At 37.9% G+C, this 23,406-nt stretch overlaps 1 protein-coding gene across 2 annotated transcripts in view; it reads right to left on the reverse strand.

Moving 5' to 3' along the window:
• Positions 1-266: 266 nt before the first annotated feature.
• The window catches only part of MYO5A (myosin VA), a 118,574-nt gene continuing 95,434 nt past the window's right edge, over positions 267-23,406 (reverse strand). For both annotated transcript variants that reach the window (XM_060150150.1, XM_060150141.1), the window contains 9 exons: positions 22,433-22,526; positions 16,998-17,144; positions 16,284-16,438; positions 14,364-14,453; positions 12,592-12,742; positions 10,188-10,470; positions 8,150-8,324; positions 2,544-2,624; positions 267-2,251 (listed from right to left, as the gene is read on the reverse strand). In XM_060150150.1, the coding sequence (XP_060006133.1) occupies positions 2,099-2,251; positions 2,544-2,624; positions 8,150-8,324; positions 10,188-10,470; positions 12,592-12,742; positions 14,364-14,453; positions 16,284-16,438; positions 16,998-17,144; positions 22,433-22,526 (1,329 nt within the window). In that variant the 3' untranslated portion in view covers positions 267-2,098. The remainder of the gene's footprint in view (positions 2,252-2,543; positions 2,625-8,149; positions 8,325-10,187; positions 10,471-12,591; positions 12,743-14,363; positions 14,454-16,283; positions 16,439-16,997; positions 17,145-22,432; positions 22,527-23,406) is intronic.

The raw sequence follows: 23,406 nt of genomic DNA on the forward strand, positions 1-23,406 counted from the left end.
CGGGGAGAGCCTACAATCATGGTGGCATTTTTTGGAGCATCTCTCCCACCCAAGTCCCATCTGTGTTCTTAAGACTCTGACAGATCCAGTACTAACCACGTGGTTTCAACAGTTCATTGAAAACCACATTGACAACCAGGGAAAATAGAGAAAATCGGATTGAGTTAGTATTTTTCTTGGTTTTGCAAATGAATAAATGTATCCAAACTGAATACAGCAGTGCACAATTCAATAAAAACTACCTAAACTCATTAACTTTGAAAAAGCATGTACATAAATCATGTACATTTAAGAAAGATTACAGCTACACAAACCTGGGATTTTACATTTTATTAATCCCTCAAAATTAACAGGCACCAAACACTAATCTTTCCACTAGAGGGTAACCTTACTGAGTACCTGCATCTCATTTCTCTGTGGTTCAGGTACGACGAGGAGAGAACTTCAGATGTGGAAGGGACCTTAAGAACCAGCTGTCTAACACTCTCACTGAATAAATGAGGAATTTGAGGCCCAAATAAGTTAACAGACAGAATTTATCTTTTAATAGCAATATTTATCACTGATTTGAAAATGTTTTACTTGCATTTATAATATTGCACATATTTTAATAAGATGTCTTTTTTATAGATCTAATAGTTAATTTATATAAATCTATGATTGTAATTCAGAACCAAAGTTTCTAAAGAAAGCTAAGAATTTGCTTTTGCACAACCTGAAACATTTATTGTATAAGATTTGTAGGAAAAATGGAGACTACGTTTAATTAGAATTTCAGAATGAAAACATATAGAATCTGGGTCTTATTAAACCAAATCCTCTGTAAAATTCAGCAATCTCCTTATACTTTTATATAGGTCAATGTATTTCTAATATGATGCTCTTTAAAGTATCTAGTGGCATTGAGAACATTTATAGAAGTTGCAAAGCCTAAAAAATGGAATCATAATTATTTATTATATACTTTCTTTTGCATAATTTATAAAATAATTAAGATTTCAAGACCTAAATCATGAATATTCTGACAATCCTCTCTAGATATTGACTGACATTAATTCTTAATAAATTAAGAAGAAAGAAAACCTGTCAAGGTTGAAAATATGCACTGCAGGAAGCAGATCTGATAACTAAAAATAGGTCACTTCACAGAACACTGTACCCTGATGTGATATGCGCCCAGGGAAAATCAATGAGCACATCAATGTAACACATCCTGAATAAAGGACATCAACATCAATAGCCACTTTGCCTAATCCTATCCCTAAATGTCAAACATTGTGTCATATTACTACATGACTTCCCAGTGTCTGCTACTTGTGCAGGTGAATCTCTAGCTATGTGCACATAATCCAGTTAAAACTGATCTGATTGAACTGTAAACAGAGTTGATAAAAGAGAAGCTTATTATTGTAGTGCCTAATATGAATATCGCTTACATTTTAAAGAACATAGTATGTAGCAGCAATTTAAAATGCTCAGTAAACTATGGTACAAACGGACTTCCATGCTCTATAGCAAACCAACATTCTCTTAGTATCTCTACATCATAGTGACACATAGAAGGGAGCTACTTGGCCAGTTACTTTACATATTGCCAGTTTATTTCTTTGTTCCAGTTGGACAGTAGCAACATAATTGATTCCTAAACTGGTATGATATGTACTCAGTGATGATTTTTCTTTCAATTCTTCTGGTTAGCACACAGGAGGTTCCTTATTGGTACCTTTCTAACAACAGCTCATATTCATATCTGGAATTTAGGTTTTTGATATCATTTAGATGCAGTGATAAGGATTTAAAATAAATGCTGGCAGCTGAAGACACATTTTTTTCCTTCCTTCCATCATTCACCTGCACGTCAACTGCAGATACCTAACTGATCAAGGATGAGTGTTGTTAAAAGGTAACACAGCACAAAGGAGCCTATCTTTCTTTCCAAGATGATGAAAAGTATTCTAGGGGGAGTTCCAGTCAATAACCCCTTGTTTGGGAGATAATAAGTACTATCTCTTTTAAAATGTGTTTTCAGTACCTCACTTGAAATAATGGGTTATTTCAGGCAAGTATTGTATTGTCAATATTTTCCTTGATATCACTTTCAGACCCGTGATATGAATCCCAGGCCCAGGCTGGCTGGAATCTGGATGGTTTCTAGTGCAAGGGAAGATGGGTTAAAAGGAAAGGTGACAGGAAAGATGTGTTTAGCATCCATGAGCAGCTGAGGAGAGTCTTTCCTGTCTCGTAAACGCATCTGAGAAGATTAAAAAAAGAAAAACAAAAAAACAGAGCATCAATTCTTTGAATCTATAAAGATTTTTTTTGACAAAATTCTACCCCAAATCCTCAACTAATGAAGAATATTTATATTTGTTTTAAAATCACTTCATTTTTCCAATAAGGTGTTATCAAGAAAGTTAATGCACTATAAAAATGAGATAAAATAATTATAATAAAAACTGCATTACCCTTCAATAAATTATAAAATTTCCATTCAAACGACTGTGTTGGTGAATCAAAGCAAAAGAAAGCCTGGGAGATCTTACCTGTATAGTACGAATAAATGACACAGAGACTCTTTCTTCAAACTCGTTAACTGGAGTATACAAATTCAACACTTTGACAATCTGGGAGAAATAAATGATCAAAGTCTTTAGCATATTATCAAATACATACATGCTGGGTACCTGTTATCTGGAAAACTAAAAGGATCTCTGCAAACAGTTTTCAGTTCTACTCAGGGCTTGGTTAGGGCAAGAGGGGAGAGGGAGTGGTTCTGAAGGCACATTTACCTTTATTAGTTGAATTTTTAAAATAAGAATATATTAATGTAATATTTTATACTTTAAGAAGCAACATAAATTTGAAAAACATGAAAAGTAAAAGTGCTCCCACCTGCATGCTCTCAATCTCTCAAAGTAACAATAGTTAACAGTGTCCTGTGTATTCAGCTAGTTACTTTCTATATGTATTCTATGTGTAATCTATGTAAGATTTCTATGTTTTGAGATAAGTGATGAACATTAAAAAATCCCAAGAGTCAGCACAGAAATAACTAGGCAAAAGAAAAGTGGGTATGTTTATGCCTATGCCTTGCCTCATGCTGTGGCCATTGTTCTCAAATGCCCTTCCCATCTTTTCATTTCCTTAAATTCAATGCACAGCTAAATAAGACTTTCCCTGAATGATCAGTTATTGCCCCTCAGCACCATTTTGGAATCCTCCCTCTAGCTAATTAGTGCTGAGGGCTTAACTATCTCCCAATGGGCCAGCACCAGCCCTGGCCTCCCCTGAGCCCTGTGGCCAGCCGTGCTATAAGCTGGCCCTGCCAAAAAATGGGCAGCAGAAACCAAAGGAAACAGGGTGGGGCAGCCAACCAGGCCAGGGGCCAGCCCCACCCACCACTAAGCCAACAGTAGTTCAGCCCTGCCACAACAGAAGGGCCTACACAGCCCACATAGGGGGTACCCCTAGACATACAGCTCTGGTGACCAGAGGGCAGCATGCTTCTGAGCCCCATAGGATGTTTCCTGCATAAGGCCACTTCTTTAAGATCGGGAAATGTATATGACCTACTTAATACACAGAAAAAAGACAGCAAACTGGAAAAATGAGAAGACAGAGCAATATGTTCCAAACAAAGGAACGAGACATACCTCAGAAAAAGTACTAATAAAAGTGGAGTTGAGCAATCTACAAGTTTATGATTATAAAGATGCTCAGTGAACTCAGGAGAAGAAGGGATGAACATAGTGAGAACTTCAACAAAGAGTTAGAAAATATAAAGAAGAACCAAAAGAGCTGAAGAATACAACAGTAGACTAAATTATACAGAGGAATGGATCAGTGAGCTGGAAGACAATAGTGGAAATCACTGAAACTGAACAACAACAACAAAAGAATGAAAAAAAAATGAGGATGGTTTAAGAGACCTCTGGGACAACTTAAGTGCACTAATACTCACATTGTAGGGGTTCCAGAAGGAGACGACAGAGAGAAAGGGACAGATAACTTATTTGAAGAAATAATAGCTGGGAAAGGAAACAGACATCCAGATCCAGTAAGCACAGAGTCTCAAACAAGGTCAACCCAAAGAGGTCCACACCAAGACAGATTATAATTAAAATGGCAAACATTTAAGATAAAGAGAAAATCTTAAAAGCATCAAGAGAAAAGCAACTAGTTACATAAAAAGGAACTCCCATACAACATCAGCAGAAATTTTGCAGGCCAGAAGGGTGTGGGGTGATATATTCAAAGTAATGAAAGGAAAAAACCTATAACCAAGAATATTCTACCTGGCAAGGTTATCATTCATATTTGAAGGAGAGATAAAGAGTTTTACAGACAAGCAAAAGCTAAAGGAGTTCAGCACCATCAAACTAGCTTTATGTTTATATTTTTATTTTTTTAATGGGACTTCTCTAAGTGGAAAAGAAAAGGCCACAACTAGAAATATGAAAAGGGAGGGAAGAGGAAAGTTTAAGAGATAAAAGCCTACGTCAAGAAACAAGAAAAATCTCAAATAAACAATTTAACCTTATACCTAAAGGAACTAGAAAAAGAAGAACAAACAAAATCCAAAGTTAGTAGAAGGAAAAAAAATCAGAATGGACATGAATGAAATAGAGACTACAAAAACAACAGAATAAAAATCAATGAAACTAAGAGCTGGTCCTTTGAAAAGATAAACAAAATTGATAAACTATTAGCCACATTTATCAAGACAAAAAGAGAGAGGGCCCAAATACATAAAATCAGAAATGAAAGAGAGAAGTTACAACTGACATCACAGAAATACAAACGATCGTAAGACATTATTATGAATAATTATATGCCAATAAAATGGACAACCTAGAAGAAATGGATAAGTTCCTAGAAATGTACAGTCTCCCAAGACTGAATCAGGAAGAAATAGAAAATATGGACAAATTACAAGTAATTAAATCAAATCAGTAATCAAAAAACTCCCAACAAACAAATGTCTAGGACTAGATGGCTTCACAGGGGAATTCTGCCAAATATAAGAGTTAACACCTGAATCTACCCATCTCAATCTATTCCAAAAGAACAGAAGAGAAAGGAAAACTTCTGAACTCATTCTGCGAGTCCACATCACCCTGATACCAAAACCAGACAAAAATACCACAAAAAAGGAAATTATAGGTCAGTATCACTGATGAACATAGTTGTAGAAATCCTCAACAAAATATTTGCCAATTGAATTTAACAGAACATTAAAAGAATCATACATCATGATCAAGTGGGAATTATCTCAGGGATGCAAGGATTTTACAATAACTACAAAACAATCAATGTGATACACCCCATTAGCAAATTGAAGAATGAAAATCATATGATCATCTCAATAGATGCAGAAAAAGCTTCTGACAAAACTCAACATCCATTTATGATAAAAACTCTCAACAAAGTGGGTATAGAGGGAACATACCTCAACATAATAAAACACATATATGACAGACCCACAGTCAACATCATATTCATGGTAAAATGGTGAAAGCATTTCCTCTAACAAAACAAGGATGCCCATTCTCACCACTTTTATTCAAAATGGTATTGAAAATCCTAGCCACAGAAATTAGACAGGAAAAAAAAAGTAAAAGGAATCCAAATTGAAATGGAAGAAGTAAAACTGTCACTGTTTGCAGATGACAGGAAACTGTATATAGAAAATCCTAAAGATGCCACCAAGAAACTATTAGAACCAATAAATGAATTCAGTAAAGTTGCAGGATACAAAATTAATATACAGACAACTTTTGCATTTCTATACACTAATAATAAATTATCAGAACACAGCCCCATTTATAATTGTACCAAAAAGAATAAAATACCTAGGAATAAATCTAAACAAGGAAGTGAAAGACCTGAACTTGGAAAACTATAAGACATTGATAAAAGAAAGTACAGATGGCACAAACAAATAGAAAGATATACCGGGCTCATAAAGTGGAAGAATTAATATGGTTAAAATGACCATATTACCCAAGGCAACTACATATTCAATGCAATCTCTATCAAAATACCAAAAGCATTTTTCAAAGAACAAATAATTCTAAAATTTGTATGGAAACACAAAAAACTGAGTAGCCAAAGCAATCTTGAGAAAGAAGTACTAATACAAAGCTAGAGGTATCATGCTCCCTGATTTCAAACCATACTAAAAAGCTACAGTAATCAAAATAGTATGGTAATGGCACAAAAACTGACACATAGATTGATGGAAAAGGAAAGAGAACCCAGAAATAAACCTACTCTTTTACGGTCAATTAATCTACAGTAAGGGAGGCAAGAATATACAATGTGGAAAAGACAGTTTCTTCAGTAAACGGTGTTGTGAAAACTGGACAGCTATATGCAAAAGAATCAAAGTAGACCATTTTTTCATACCACTTAGAAAAATAAACTCAAAATGGATTAAGGACTTAAATTTAAGACCTTAAACTCTTAGAAGAAAATAGAAGCAGTACATTTTTGACACTGGTCTTAGCAATATTTTTTTGATCTGTCTCCTCAGGCAAGAGAAACAAAAGCAAAAATAAACAAATGGGACCACATCAAACTAAAAAACTTTTGCACAGTGAAAGAAATTATCCACAAAATGAAAAAGCAGCCTACTGAATGGAAGAACATATTTGCAAACAATATATCTAATAAGGGGTTAATATCCAAACTATACAAAGAATTCATATAACTCAAATCAAAAAAACAAATGACCTGATTAAAAAATGGGCAGAGGACCTCAACAGACATTTTTCCAAAGAAGACATACTGATGGGCAACAGGCAAATGAAAAAATGCTCAACATCACTAATCACCAGAGAAATACGAATCAAAACCACAATGAAGTACTACCTCATACTAGTCAGAATGGCTATTATCAAACAGACAACAAATAGTAAGTGTCGGTGAGGAGGTGGAGAAAAGGGAATCCTCATGCACTGCTGGTGGGAATGTAAATTGGTGCAGCCACTATGGAAAACAGTATGGAGGTTGCTCAAAAAATTAAAAATACAACTATGATACAACCCAGCAATTCCACTTCTGGGTATTTTTCCAAAGACAAGAAAAACACTAGTTTGAAAAGATATATGCACCCCTCTGTTCATTGCAGCATTATTTACAATAGCCAAGATATGGAAGCAATCTAAGTGTCTGTCGACAGACAAATGGATAAAGAAGACGGGTGTGTACACACACACACACACACACACACACACACACACACACACACACACACATGAATATCACTTAGTCATAAAAAAGAATGAAATATTGCCATTTGCAACACTATGAATGGACTTTGCAGACATTATGCTAAGTGAAATAAGTCAGACAATGACAAATACTATAAGAGCTCACTTATATGTGGAATCCAAAAAACAAAACAAAGAAATCAAAAAAATGAAAATATACTCACAGATACGGAGAACAAATGGGTGGTTACCAGAGGGGAGGGGCATGGGGTATTAAAATAGGTGAAGGGGATTAAGAGATACAAACCTCCAGTTATAAAATAAATAAATAAAGCATGTGGATGTAATCTACAATATAAGGAATATGGTTAATAATATTGTAATAACTTTCTATGGGGACATATGATTGCTAGACTTATCTCGGTTATCATTTTATAATGTATGGAAATGTCAGATCACTGTGTAGTGTACCTGAAACTAACATCATATTATACATCAGCTATATTTCAATTAAAAAAACGCAATTATTTGTCTTAAAATAGAGAAGTCTAAAGAATCATTCAATTATTAAATAATATGGAAAATTCTTTTATGGAGTACAAACTCCATAGAATGTGTAGAATGTACACCCCCATGAAAACAGGGACTTTGTTTTGTTCATGGTTTTATCTTAGTGGCTAGAACATTATACAGAACAGTGTAGAGAGTGGATAAATAAGTACTGAATGTTGAATGTGCAGGACTGTGACTAGTACTGAAATATACTTTGTGGTAAAATCTCCCTTCTTCAAGATCTACAGTGTTGATATATATCATCTCTGACACAGATGAAGTCAGCTCAGAGACAAAAGCAATAGCTAGAAGCCTTCTTTACTTCCCTAAATGTCACCGTTGATGAATGTTAACTTGTTTTATAATAGGGAAAATCGCCTTACCTGGGCAGTAGTTAAAGCATTGCACATGGAACAAATGGCTTCTGCATCATCATCTGTTTTCTTTTTCACTTGCAAAAGCTGAGCAGCCTGAATGAGAGGTTCCAGGGTTTCTTTAGCCCCACTGTTCATCAGATTCTTGTCACGCAGCCATTCTTCTAGTTGACTGACATTGTACCTATGCCAGAAAAAGGGAGGTGATGCAAATTTACTGAATGTTATCATAAATGTCTTAATTTTTCTGTGCATGGCTTTGTCAGGAATTTCAGTGAAATTCTGTTTTTTAAAATCATTAGCTGTGCTTAAAAATTTATTACTATACATAATCAGGAGGTTTATAATCATAATTATATAAGAGTAGGTATAATTCTAGAGACTATAATTCTCTTTAATGGGAGATAGAAATGTAGCCATTACAGCAAGTTATGAAATAAGATGTGCTAAAAACCAAAATAGAACACATAATATGGCTGTGTCCTTATTAAAGAGCCAAGCAGAAAACATTTTATAGCTTCTTACAACTTGAGAGGTGAGAATTGATAATCCTTTAAGTACTCTCTCTTCCTTAAGTCAGACTCCAAGCTAGTAGACATAATAACAAGATCCCCACATAGACCCTGTGCTCCGGCCCTCTTTAGGGAAGAGTCTGGGTGATGGAGGTAGTGGCCTGAGGAAGCTCAGGGATGAAGGCAAGAAGGGCAAGTGGTGGTCATGGGAAGAGACAAAGACCCAAAATATGAAGAGAGACATAGAAACTACACAGATGCAAGGTTTTAAAAGGTGGCCAACCAAGTGATAGTGGTTCGCAAATGAGATAAATGGACCCACAGTCAGGACTTAGTAATCAGGCAAAGAGGGGCTTCATAGGTATGAACAGAACTTGCAGAAAAATAAATTCTATGACCTGAGTGGAAAGCATTATCTTCTTACCACTACCTACAGTGGACGTGAGTAATGGAAAATTTGAAAAGAAAGCCAACGCTTCCTGAGACTAACTACAGGCTTTCATAGGAGAAATCCTTTTTCCCCCTCTTGGTGAATTTTCTAGCTGTTTTAAAATAAATTATTTGAAAAAAAAATTCCATTATGCTAATAAGGTTATGCTGAGGAGCAGCTGGACAAAATTGAGCACAGCTTTCCTTAAAATAGAGAGGGGCGTATTTCAAACATCAGTAAAAGATCTATTAGACATGTTCTTGTTGCCATAGGTACAAAACAGTATTTTGTCAAAATAAATTTATAAGAGCAATCAAACATTAGCAATCTTCATTATAGTTTGATATTTTGTTATTGTACAATTAAAACACACACAAAAGGAGAGGAAGCAGCTATCTCATCTTTATGTAGTTTTCATCATCTCCCCACTCCCTCAGACGAGTTATCAGGGCTTTCCTGGTGGCGTAGTGGTTAAGAATCCGCCTGCCAATGCAGGGGACACGAGTTTGAGCCCTGGTCCGGGAATATCCCACATGCCGTGGGGCAACTAAGCCTGTGCGTCACAACTACTGAGCCTGCGCTCTAGAGACCACGAGCCACAACTACTGAGCCCACGTGCCACAACTACTGAGCCTGTGCTCTAGAGCCCGCGAGCCATAACTACTGAGCCCACGTGCCACAACTACTGAAGCCCGCATGCCTAGAGCTCGTGCTCCACAAGAGAATCCACCACAATGAGAAGCCCGCGCACCACAATGAAGAACAGCCTCCACAGCAACGAAGACCCAACACAGCCAAAAATAAATAAATAAAAATAAATAAAGTTCCCTTTAAAAAAACAAAAAACAAAAACGAGTTATCTTCACATGGAGCAGGGTTCCTAACAAGCAGTGGGTTGCAAGGCACGGCCAGGAGCAATCACGAATGAGAGTGGAGGGTCCAGACAGAAAAGAGGAAGCAGCTCTGTGCCCAGTCTGCCCTTGCTGCTCGCCTGGCGGGGAGTGGGGGTGGGGGCAGTGGACATCAGGTACACTAGCCTCACACGAGCCCCGGCAAGCGGTTGGGCAGCATGAAAAGGCCATGGCAGCTGTTGGCGTTCGCTCACCTGATCTGCATGCCTTTACTCCAGGAGCACATGTCCTTCCGGAGGAGGAGGTTGTTCAGTGTGACAGCCCCCACGATGTAGAACATCTGCTTGACCACCTGCTTGATCAGTTCGGGGTCCATGCCGTGCTGACACATGACTGAGTGGAAGGAGTTGAGCTGCCGCAGGATGGAGTCCAGTGTGTAGGTACCCTCATCAGCAATGCTGGAGGTTCGCTTTCTTAGCCCTGTGGGCTTCACCCCAGACACACCCTGAATGGTTTCATGCTCTAGCATTCCGGAGACTGCAAGAGAAGTTCAAGTGTCAGAAAAGAAGATCTGGAAGTAAACGTGTGCACACACACACAAAGACACAGACACACACACATTCAGTTTATGAAAATGATTTGAGTATCAACATAGAGGGAAAAAGAACTCAATAAAAGGGCTTCTGGATTTTAAACTTTAATGAAGGAATAATTCTTAAATTCAAAAAAATAGTAATAATTCTTAAATTCAAAAATTTACCACGAAATTAAGAACTCTTAATGGCCCATTTTCTGAAATATGAAGACTTGTAATAGCACGTGTGAGGTATCTTGGGAGGGTTTTTGAGAGAGATGTACGGAGCAGTTAGGGAGAAGATAAAAATTCTCCAGTAGGGCTTCCCTGGTGGCTCAGTGGTTGAGAGTCCGCCTGCTGATGCAGGGGACACGGGTTCGTGCCCCGGTCCGGGAAGATCCCACATGCCGCGGAGGGGCTGGGCCCGTGAGCCATGGCCACTGAGCCTGTGCGTCCGGAGCCTGTGCTCCGCAACGGGAGAGGCCACAACAGTGAGAGGACCGCATACCACAAAAAAAAAAAAAAAGAAAAAAAATTCTCCAGTAATATCGAGCCCCAGAGGCAAACAAATCAAGTAGCAAGAAAGGCAGGAGACCAGGCAGTGGTCTTGGAGAAGACTTGGGAGAGGGCAGTTGTGTGGGGCTAGAGAGCTGGGCCCTTCCTTGCCCTGAGCTTCCCACAACAGTAGGGAGACCTCGGGCTGGCCTTAGCCTCCCAGGACTCAGTCTTCTCATCTGGGGCACTGCTGCTCCCTCTATTACGCTCTTGCAGCATTTGGCTTATGCCTCCTCTAGGATGGTTTTGGGATGCCCACTCCCCGGACTGGAAGCCCCCTTGAGAGCAGGGGCCATTCCTGATTCATGGTTATATGTCCTAGAGCTAAATGCAGCTTCCAAAGAACCTCATACTGACTCAAAACATTTGTTGTTGTAAAATCATTGGGAGATGCAGCTAGTGGCACATCTAAAGGTAAAATTTCTTATTTAGCCAATGAAACCAGGCAAAAGTAGAAGAGAATGGACTGAAGCTGACCTCTGCATCTGTGTTACCTCAAGGATTTTTGCTGACCTAGGTTGCTTTAAATTCATGACCTTTTAGGCGTCAGCTGAAGAAACCACTGCCATCCCCCATGGCTTCCTCAGCCTTCTATGTTTCTAGTTGGTTAAAGGGGGGCCTGCAATAAAACATGGGACACTAGGAGCCCACAGAGGTGAGATGAAGTTGTAGAAATGTGGAAAACACATAGATGGGGAAAGAAAGGGTAACTGGTAGTAGCCTTAAGAGGCTGTTGATAATTTGCTTGACGATAATACAGTTTGGTAACTTAAAAAATTAAAAAAAAAAGTTCAATGCATTCAAAATTAGCAGCCTGCAATTTGTACATGCCTTCTAATTCCTATTACACACCTGCTACACATTCCAAAGGAATACAGGTAGAATGATACATAAATACACACCCAGAGTGAGTATACATATATAAAGATAGGTACATGAAATCACACATACGTAGAAACACACACACACACACCAGTTTCTCATCCAATGAGAAACTGCTACTTTAAACCAAATTGCCTTTAACAATTCCATAGGGGTCATGAGATGTTCCACTCAGCATGGAGTGTCTGAGACCTGTTCTTGTTGCCATGGTACCTTCCCAGCCCTCTTACTGTAGCCTAATAGGCAAAGCACATACCCTCCCAAGCCTTCTTCATTTTAGATGGGTCCCTAGGAAGCTCAATGTAGTAGTACGCTAGACCAAAGTTTAAAGTGTTTTTGAAAACTGGATGAGGTCTGAGGTCTACTGCTGGGTATAAAGCATGACCCAATCATAAGAGAGAGGCATTACACATTAGGGAAGTAAACTATATACTGCCATTTCCATCATGTGGAAGCAGTGATTTTGAGGTACCCCAGTTCACCATGGCTGGGGTTCTGAGATTCCTCAGCTAATTTTGAGACTGAGTCTTACTACTTTATGTTCTCCATATGAATACATGCTCCAACACATGTGCCACTGGTGGTCACCTATTGGCGGGCACACGAGGTAGACAGACCTGGATGTCATCAATATGCCCTGGCCTTACCGATCATTGGCTGAAGGATGTTCTCTAACACCCGCACGAGCTGCTGGTAGATCTGAATGGCCAAGTCACTTAGCACCTGTCGGTACTCAGCCAGGTCAAAATTGGTGAGGCAGTGTTCATTCTGGCGAGATGTGTTGTGTTTCATAAAGCCCTAGAGCCATAACGGAGAGTTAATGATACAGATGAAGTAAAATGTCTCCTGTTTAACTCTCTCATTTGATTGGCATCCTCATGCTCTTTTTTCCTTTCTCCAAAGAGTTCCCATTCCAACCTACACATAAATGCCAGGATACTCCTTCTCAAATTCTGTGTGTTTGTTTCCATCACGTCTCCCCTTCCACTTCTTACTAGCGTTTGAATAATCTAAACTTGGCAACCTAGCATTTAAGCTTTTCCACCAGCAATGTCAATGAAACAAGATGGGGGAACTTGATTTGAAAAAAAAACTAATGAGTGTTTTCACTTATGAAACAGCTGGTTCACTGCCAAGCACTAAATTATCTAAAGTAGTAATCTCTTAACTTCAGTTCATTAAATATAGCCCTATTTATAAATACTACACTGGAAGGACATAAGTAATCTTCTTAAAATTGATCAATTTCTACAGAGACTGGTGAATAAATAAAAAAATTCTCTTTACTACATTTTACTGTATCCACACATGATTCTCAGTCTGAGCTTAGAATGGAATCTTTTGGTGGCATTTGTTAAAATGGAAAGCCAACTGTACAGGCAGGTACTTCGTCAGGCACTGCCTGACAAAGACAATTGCCTACTTGATGGATTCTGCCCACACTCAAGCATCTGTCTCCCTGCAACCTACTTAACAACATGGTCTAGAACTGGGGACTGAAAGGACAGTTAATAGGCCTTCTGGAGGATTCTGTTCTGCTAGTCCCATCTGCTCAAGGACCATGTCTTGCTCATATTGCATTTCCCATCATCTGCCAGGACAGTCCTCTGCCCCTAGCCTGTGGGTGCTCAGAAAGTACTACTGCTCAGCTTCTCTGCCTGCCCTCCTGGCAAAGGATGCGGAGGTACGAAGGGCAGTGGTTATGGACAGAGGCTCTTGGAGGTGGGCAGACCCAGAATCCTAGCTAAGCTCCTTATGACTGAGAGCACCTGGGCAAAGTGATGAACTTCTTTGAGCTTTAGTTTCCTCATCTGTAAAACTGGGTTATAATGCCTACCTCATTGAGATGTTAAACAAGAATTAAACAATATAATGTACAATAAATGCTGTCTGATACATACTAAGCAGCCCTTAATAAATGATAATTATTAATATATTACATAGTTTTAAAATATGAAGTCTATCAACCAACTGATGACCACATCACTATAAGCAAAAGCAAAAATATCTGTGGACAAATCTAAAGAGACATGTTTTACCTTGATCACCTTTAATGTATTACACAAGCCAAAACTCATTAATTTCTTTAAATAGCTCAATATTCATACATCAGTCCTTGAAAAGCCCATTTTCACATCTTAACAAAAAGTTTCAGTGAGATAACCATTCAATGACCAATGCTCATTTTATTTCTGCTGTGCTTTCTCATAATACAAACTCTCAGAGGGAAGAAACTATGTCACTTCCCAAGTCAGTTTTGTAAATAGTGAACATAAAACAAAGCTATGAACTTCCAAGCCACCTCTGAATTCAGGTTTCTAAATTAACAAATGGCTAAATAGTTTGTGCTTTAAATTTTTTTCCTTAAAAAGGTCAGAGAAAGTATAGCACGCTGGTTTTGTGATCAAGGCTTTCTCACCTCTTCTCCACTGTACTGCTTCAAACAGTGCAAAAATCGGCATGTGTTAGAAAGCCAGAAGGAGACAGTTTCAAAATCATCACCTCTTTTCTGAAAGAGAGAATAAGCCTAAATTAGCTTTTTCCTTAGGGAAATAATAGCCTGAAAAAACCAAACAGATACCAGAAGGCCCATTTCCTTCACTTACCATTAACAACAGTTATAAAAATAAATCACATTGCAGTTGTAAAGCCTCATATCGTTGCTAGAGAATTTCAACCACTGAGTTCACTGGTTGTTTGTTACTTTGCTTGGCAATTAGAAAATGCCATTAGAAAATGATGCCTGGTCATGCAATTGATATTCGCTTAGCAGTCCCTTTAAGCAGAAAACAATTCACCAAGCCACAGCTTACCCAAACTCACTTCCCTGAGGGTTACTGAAGGGAATCAGAAAGGACTAAAGGCACAAAAGGGAATTACAAATATTGTGAAGCACTGAAACCCAGATTAGGTTAAAAATCTTGTCAATGATAAGATAAAATTTCTGGGGAGCTAATGAGAAATGGAATGGAGGAAGCCCTGTGCAGAGCAGTGGAGAGTTTGGCTCTTCATCAGGTCTGGGCCACATGTCAAACCACCTCTGCGAAATCAAACCAGGGACACACGACAAATACACTTCAGTTTAAAAAGGGATGTGAAACAAATGCACATCCATTTAAAATGGTATCAAAAGGGTGCTGTGTTCAAGTATCTACTCCTTTTTAATCTTTAAACAATTTGGTACAATAATTAGTCAAATTAGATAAATTTGGAAGAATTTATCCAAATTTTCTCATCTTGCAAGTCAGATGAGAGGGAGAAAACTTTACGATTTGGCTTTGTTGTCTTTGTAGGAGTTGACTTAAGAAGTAGTAAAACTCGTAGTCTATCTAAATGTAATACAGCATCAATACACCAAAAATTAAATGAGTTACATTCAGAAGACATTCATCAGTTTTTGAATGTTAAATATTCAGAAACTCCACACTTTAGTAAGCACTGTAGAAAGTAACCACATAGACTATCTGTGCAGGAGGGACTGAGAACCGGCATTAAAAGTTATGACCAGGGGCTGGGGGAGGGTATGTTTAATGGGTACAGAGTTTCAGATGGGGAAGATGAAAAAGTTCTGGGGAAGATGAAAAAGTTCTGGGGAAGATGAAAAAGTTCTGGAGATGATGGTGGTGATGGTTATGCAACAGTATGAATGTACTTAATGCCAAAGAACTGAAAAATGGTTAAAACTAAGAATAATGTTCACTGTTTTTCTAGATTGTCAAGAGGATGATCATGCAAGTGACTCAGTGATTACTGAGTTATGCAGGGCTTTCTGTTCTATTATGTAACTTTGCTGCCTTTTCCAAGTCTTTCCTCTCTGATTAGTATCTGTGTGTTGCTTCTCACAGGGAACCAGGCATTTAAGGTAACAAGGAAAATTATGAGATGAGCTGGAGAATAATGGGAAGAAAAGTCAGAAGAGAATTTAAATGTTTTATCAAACATCTTTTTATATGAATGGGCTAGGTATTACTAAACTTACTTCATACCTATTTTAACTATAGCATGATATTCCCTGTATATATGAACTTCACTAGGTATTTTTAATTTAGTTCTAAGACCTCAAAGCAGAAAACTTCTATGACAAAACTGAATTTGCTTCACAATCAAATGCAAGTATATTGACTTAATTTTGATTACTGTTCAACCTGAGACCTGTTTTGAAAGAAGGCACATAGACACTTTACAGAATGAATGTTTCCTACAATGGAAGGTATAGATTGAGACTAGAAAGTGGTCATAACTGGAAACTTAGCTCAAGTCTAAGGAAGGAAAAATACCTCTGTGCAGACTCTGTCATCATTAATATTCATTATGAGAATTTTGTTGAACATGAACTGACCTTTAATACTTTTTTGATGCTGTTTATTGTTGATGTTAGCAACGACCTTACTTTCTGATCATCATTCAGGTAGTCAGCGTGTCGAACACACATAAACAGGATATACGCTGGTAACCCTGGAATCAAATTGACTGCTACACCACGCGGCTTCAGTTCTAAAAAAGAAAAGAGGAAAAATAATCTTATATAACTTTGAAAGTCTTCACGAGGAATGCTTTTTGAGATACAAAAGCACAGCTCTCATGTAAGAGTTCAATCATTCAGGGTAAATAGGTCGTGTTTTTAAAAAAGCATATTTTAAAGGCTGACTAAGCGGAGAAATTCTTGAGGGTAGGAACATGTGAATCTTAGCTGCTTATACAACAACTCCCAAATGTCTATCTCCTGCCCTGACTTTTCCTTTGAATTCTAGGCTCATGTATCAAGTGGCTTTTGACATCTCTGCTCAGGCATGTCAAACTAAGCCCATCACAAACTAAACTCTTCATTCCCTGTGGAACCTGCTCTTCCAGGAGTTAGGTGGGTCCTAGCAAGTGTCCCTGCAGTGTGACTGACATACATGATGTGGTCAGGATGCTGCTACAGCACTATACGCACAGCAGTCAAGGATGACTAAAGAAACCAGTGTGAATATTTAATAAATGAGTGACTAGCCTTTCCCACCACCGACACGTGTACCAGAAAGACCTTTTATCTCACGCAGGAAATACTTGCCCAGAATCAAGTTCTTAACAAGTTTTTGCTCATCCTCCTTCTTGTATTCCAGCATTCCTTGGAAATCCTTTTCTTTTCTGGGAATGTTGACTGGACGAATGGGCTCATCAATGATCTGTCCTGGGGATATGTTCTCCATTTGGCCCACTTCATCAGAAACAAAAAGAAGAAAAATGTCTTCCAGGTAGAAAAGATGAGAGGTTTCCATGTTCCTATAATTTTAAGTAAACTCTATAACAACAGAAGCTTGCCATATGTACCACTTAATTGTCCCTTCCTTCAGTATTTTTTCTGGTAAAACTGGGTGGATAGATGATAAAATTATATGGTAATGTCACTCTAACAACCACTAGTGCTTGGCTACTATGAACACCAAAGTATCTTACTAGATTCAAAAGCATTTTTTTTTGTAATAAGGTTTACTTTGTAATAAGATTAAATGTCTCCAAAGTAAGTGGTTTAACTTCTTAGTTAACTAATCAGTATCAATCATAAATGTCTAAATATATTTCGACTTTAACTTACAGAAGGAAAAAACAATATTCTACAAAGAGGCAGCCAGACTATAAAAGATTCCCCTTTACCTTTAGCTCTATGAATCTGGTCATTAAAGAGAAAGAACATTTACTTTAAATGTATCATTGCAATCAGTTCAAACCACATCAAGATAGCTGGTAGAACCGAGTTTCTTCACACTAGTTGATGTGAAATGTATTATTTTTCACAAAGCCTTCATAAGGAAAAGGCTTAATGTTCTCCTGTCACCCCTCACTCCCAAAGAAATCATGAGCAGATAAAACAACCTGTATTTAATATGATTTCCTAAATATTATTCAGTTCTTTGTTCGTTTTTAGTAAAGTGCTAAAAGTCCCACCACAAAGCTGCAACCAGTAAAGTACAACTGCTGGCTAATAACCCTTTCAGATATTAAAAATGATCACCACTGTTGATGGCAGCTGCCAGAGAAGAACTGAGGGTTAAGAAAAAGTCTCCAATTTCATCTCAAAATTGAGAATTGAATGGGAGATTCAAGGGAAGGTAAAGGGAAACTTGAGTTATGATGGTGTTTGTGGAGCTATATGCTAGTAAGATTTTTAATTCTCTTATCTACAGGAAGGGGGGCAGTTAAGAAATCTATTTAGTGTTATACAGCAGAAACCAACACAACATTGTAAAGCAATTATACTCCAATAAAGATGTTAAAAAAAAAGAAATCTATTTGGGTGTAGTTTAAGTTTGAGTTCAGAGACTGCTGGCAAACAAACAAAACGCAGATCAGATGCATTAGAAAGTTTAATCTTGCTGACTCCACAAGGTATCAGTCATGCTTCTCCTGTCACTCTGGGCAACTTCCGGTGTTAGTTCTGGGAAGCCAGTTCCACAGCATGAGGTTATCACAGAGAACACCAATACCTGCCAGTGCTCTTGCTCATGTGGCACAGAGCCTGGTGACACCTCGTCCACCTTATGCCGCAGCATCACACACCGGGACTATCAGCGCTGAAAATCACCACCATCCACCAACGTTATGATATCTAAAGAGCGATCACACTGTGATTGGACAAATCAGGGCTGTGGCCACCTCCCATAACCTAGCATTTCATATGCATGATGCAGTCCGGAACCGCAGGACTAACTGAATGTCTTGTATGCCTCTCTACAAGAGATAGGAGATTCAAACTATTTAGTTTTACATAAGTTATTTCTGGAGTTAGTTTAAACATGACAGCATGAGGATCTCAGGATCAGTACACAGCTGTGACCTTCACAGCTCCTGTATATATTCTGCATGTAAAACAAAATAATAAGATCCCTGCCATCTATGTTACTGGTTGCTTTAAGCTACAGAAACAATTCAACGAGGGGAAACTGGGAGAAAACAGATTCAACATACTAAGTTTATCAACAAATGCACACATTTGGACTCTGTATAACTCAAAAAGAATGTTTTAAACCTACTGATTTTATCATATCTAAGGTGCCACTGATTATGACATATAGTATTATTTTATATAACACTAAAGAAGGAAAAATATTGCCAGTTAAACTAAAACCCATCAACTTCTGTAAGATACATCCTAATTTCAGAGATGTTAAAATATGAAAAATTGTGCACCACAGAATTTATGAAATATGGTGAATATTTTAACTAAGAGATATTATGTTTTAAAAGAAAGCTTCACTTTCCTTTTGCAAAATCTCTAACGAAGATATTTTTGGTTCTGTACAAAAATGTCAGAGATAAAATGTGCCATACTTTCATTAAAATTTTACTCTGTCTTTGAATTCTTCCCAGAGATTAGAGTCTTCACAAAAACTCACAGGTAAAATATAGATGTCAGCTCAACATGACCTTGATTTATTTAACAAATCATATAATTAAAATAATCATATAATTAAAATGTCAACCCTTACGTAGTATCAGGAAAATATAAAGCCTGAAAGAGAGAAGTCAGAATACCACCCAGTTTTTAAGAGACTCAAGGGACCTTGGGGGTCATTTAGTCGAATGCTCCATCTAATACAGCAATCTTCTAGGAAGATCTGAAGCAACATCTATTTCCATTTTCAAGTATAATAGATTCTTTATGCTTGAGAGAAAAACATTCCTGAAACTTTTTGTCCTAGAAATAGAAAGGAAATTGGAAAATTTTTTTTCCTCCCCTCACTTTGGTACAGGGAAGATCTTGATCTCAGGTTTAATTGAGAGTCAAATGAATTATTATAAGTAGAGAGGGTCTGTTGGAAAATATGACACAAAGAAGTCAGTGCTCTTCAGAAGGCTTGGGTTCTAGTCCCATTTTGGCCACTAAGTGGCTGAGACTTTGGAAGTCCCTTATGGTTTCTGGGCCTCAGCTCTGTTCTCCTATGAAATAATTAACTGATTTCTAGAATTCTTTTAGGTCTAAATTCCCCGACTCTATGAAAATTGAGATGGAACACCCACTCCTGGATTAAAATACAGCGTAAAGCATATCAAATTTTGAAACACTCTCCATTTAGCCATATAATTTCTGCTAAAAATTATATATGTTGACATTTAAAAAGTCTTCACTGGCTTCTAAAAATGTCTCCTTAATTAAGTGTAGCCCATAGGAGGAGGTAAGAGTCTTGCTATTTTAAACCAGAAGCATTTAAGTATATTATATTTAGAAAAATATAAGAACACTTTTAGATATTAGAAGGTGCTTTGCTGTACAAGGTTATCAGTGTTTTCTGTACACTGTGGGGATAAGGGGACAGGAGAGAAAGGTGTTGGAAAAGCGTGTTGTCTTTCTTCTCTGCCTTGGGGAGGGGAGGTACACTGCACTCAGCAAACGCTCAAGTCACATAAATCTATTTCATCTTATTCTGTAGATACGTATTATGTAACTCAACTTTTCTTAAGAATATCATAATGACGTTTTTGTTTAATCTATGAATTGCCTTCTCAAATGTACTTATAGATTTAAGAATATAGCTGGCAGGATAGTTTAACTGATGAGGTTGAATTCTGATTGATAATGGCTTAAAATTGCTCTAAGCTCTCTCTTTGAGTAAAATATACATATCAAAGAAAGCTAGGTAAAAATGTAAAATAATAAATGGCTTTTCTATTTATCAAAAGTTACTAACATGGTAAAGAAACGATTAGGAGCTTAAAAAATAATCTTACAAGTTAATACCCTTAAAATCAGTTTTGTTCAAGCGGATACTCTGCTGTCTAATTATCATCTCATGATATAATTAATGCAGAGTTAAGTGCAGAAACGTTCTCTGAATAAAGTTTTGTTTTTTTTTTTTGCGGTACGCGGGCCTCTCACTGCTGCGGCCTCTCCCGCTGCGGAGCACAGGCTCCGGACGCGCAGGCCCAGCGGCCATGGCTCACGGGCCCAGCCGCTCCGCGGCATGTGGGATCTTCCCAGACTGGGGCATGAACCCGCGTCCCCTGCATCGGCAGGCGGACTCTCAACCACTGCACTACCAGGGAAGCCCTGAATAAAGATTTTTAAAGTTCCGCCAACAGACATATAGTCTGGGTCTGTGATTCAGAGGTTCAAAATTTTAATAAATGGAATGATTATGACAGGTCAGACAATATACTAGGTGCTGTGAAAACAAGAGGAAATAAGAGGTGGTCACCATGCTCAGGAAGTTCATAGTCCATTGAGGAAGGCAGTAATTCAAACAGAAAAACTGCTAAAAATATGACAGTGAAAACCACAAAAGATGGGAGGCAAATTGTGGTACACAGGGTAGAGCTGTGGGGTCTATCTGTGTGATCAGGAAAGGCTGCTCTTGAGCATGTGACATATAACTCTGGTCTCAAAGGATAAGCAGAACTTGACTAAGAGAGGCAAAAAGATCAAACAGATGGAACAGTTACGACAGGCCTGGCACGTTGGAGGAATGAGAGCCACACAGTTAATCATGGTAGATTCTTTTGAACATTCCCAGTGATGGGGAATTTCACCCTTTGAGCAGAGCAAAAATTATTCAGAGTGACAATGACAAATAGACGGGCAGGCTGCACAGTATCATTTTTGGTCAAAATGGTAATAGCCTGCATAGGTCTGAAGGCAATTCCAAAGAGGGTCTCAGAATCTCTTGAACAATGAGATCATTGCTGGACTAAGCTGAGAATGTGGCTTTAGCCCTGTTCACTGCTATATCCCTGGCACCTACTTACTGAAGGAACAAACACTAACCCACAAGACAAGAATCATTTGTATATAATAATAACCGATATTTGATCACTTCTCAAGGTGTTTTCCCATCATCATATATAAATCATGAGATATTTTCTAAAATCTTATTTCTTTATAATCATAATTCATTTTTTTCTTATTTACTTCTCTTTTTGTTCTCCATTAGATGTAAGTTCTTTGAGGACACAGACTCTGTCTTACTCATCTTAGTATCCCTAATACTAAGAATAACAGTAATAAAAATAAGTTGTATATAGGATTTACTGTGTGTCAGGAAATATACCAAATGCATTCCACATATTAATTAATTTAACCCTTACAAACCGTGTCAGGTAGACACCATTATCATTCCCATTTAACAGGTGGGAACACTGAGGCATAGAGAGGTTCAGTAACTTGCCCAATATCAGATGACTAATAGTGGAAGAGGCAGTATTTAAACCCGAGAAGCTTAGCTACAGAATCCATGCTTTTAACCACTATGCAATACTGCCTAGCATAGTGCCTGGTCTATAGAAGACGGTCATTAGATGTTTGCTGAATGAATTCTCTCTTTGTAAATTATTACTACCACGAAAAGAACATTTTCCCCCACCTAGTAATGAAAATTTCCACTCCACGGAGGCCAGGTTTGCTGAACGTCATTTTTGTTATTGCCCCTAATAGTCACACAAAAACCTTTTAAGCCACTAGTATTGCATATAAAACCAAGGTTCAGCAACTGTCATAGAAACATGTTTAAATACCTTCTAGTTCACCAATTTTTTTGGCAAATACTTTCAGTTGTTTTTTCAGTTTCCGGACAGTCTTATCTTGTTTTTCGAGTTGTTCCATCAAATCCTGAAGATCAAAATGAGAAATATAACAGAAAGACCAAAATAAACCTTCTAAAATGCACAGAAGGAGAGCAGACACAAAATTACAGAAACAGCACTTGTTAGTTTTACATAAAAGCTCCATGAAAGCTCATGGGTGGAGCCCCACCTGGCTAAAACTGGCAGGCAATGGGAAATGCAGCTATAATAAAAGCCAAATGTTAAAATATACAAGGCAGTAAACTCCTTTACAGCGTGATGGACAGCAGGCTCACTGTGGAGTCTTTTCCAGTAGACTCCACAACAATTAAAATGCTCGTAAAATGTACTGCTATTCCAGTAGCAAGTTTTTCTTTTAAAGGGGGAACAGGCAAAGTATATTCTGATGAATGCACACAGTTTTTTGGGAAGTTTTAAGGATGGTTGAACTTAGGGGCTTTTGATTAACACCTATGTGTGTGAAGCACTGTCTCTATGAGTCCCACCCTTTGGAGAGGCTAAAACTAGTCCTGTAACTTAAGAAAAGTTAAGAAGTTTGGGAATTAAAAGGTAAGTTAAAAAATAACGACAGTGGGGTGGGATAGGGAGGGTGGGAGGGAGATGCAAGAGGGAGGAGATATGGGGATGTATGTATATGTATAGCTGATTCACTTTGCTATAAAGCACAAACTAACACACCATTGTGAAGCAATTATACTCCAACAAAGATGTTTAAAAAAAATAAGTAACGACAGAAAACAGGATAGAGTGGTCTGCAGACCAAGTGGCAGGTTGGATAACATTCCCATAAAAATCTCCCAGGTGATATAAGTTTGTTTATAGAGAAAAAGGGATAATTCCACATGGTTTATGCAAAAAGAGAAAACAAAAGCAGTTCGTTCAAAGGTGGGGGGTTAAAAAAACTG

This window comes from Lagenorhynchus albirostris, chromosome 1 (assembly GCF_949774975.1).
Source record: "Lagenorhynchus albirostris chromosome 1, mLagAlb1.1, whole genome shotgun sequence".
NCBI lineage: Eukaryota > Metazoa > Chordata > Mammalia > Artiodactyla > Delphinidae > Lagenorhynchus > Lagenorhynchus albirostris.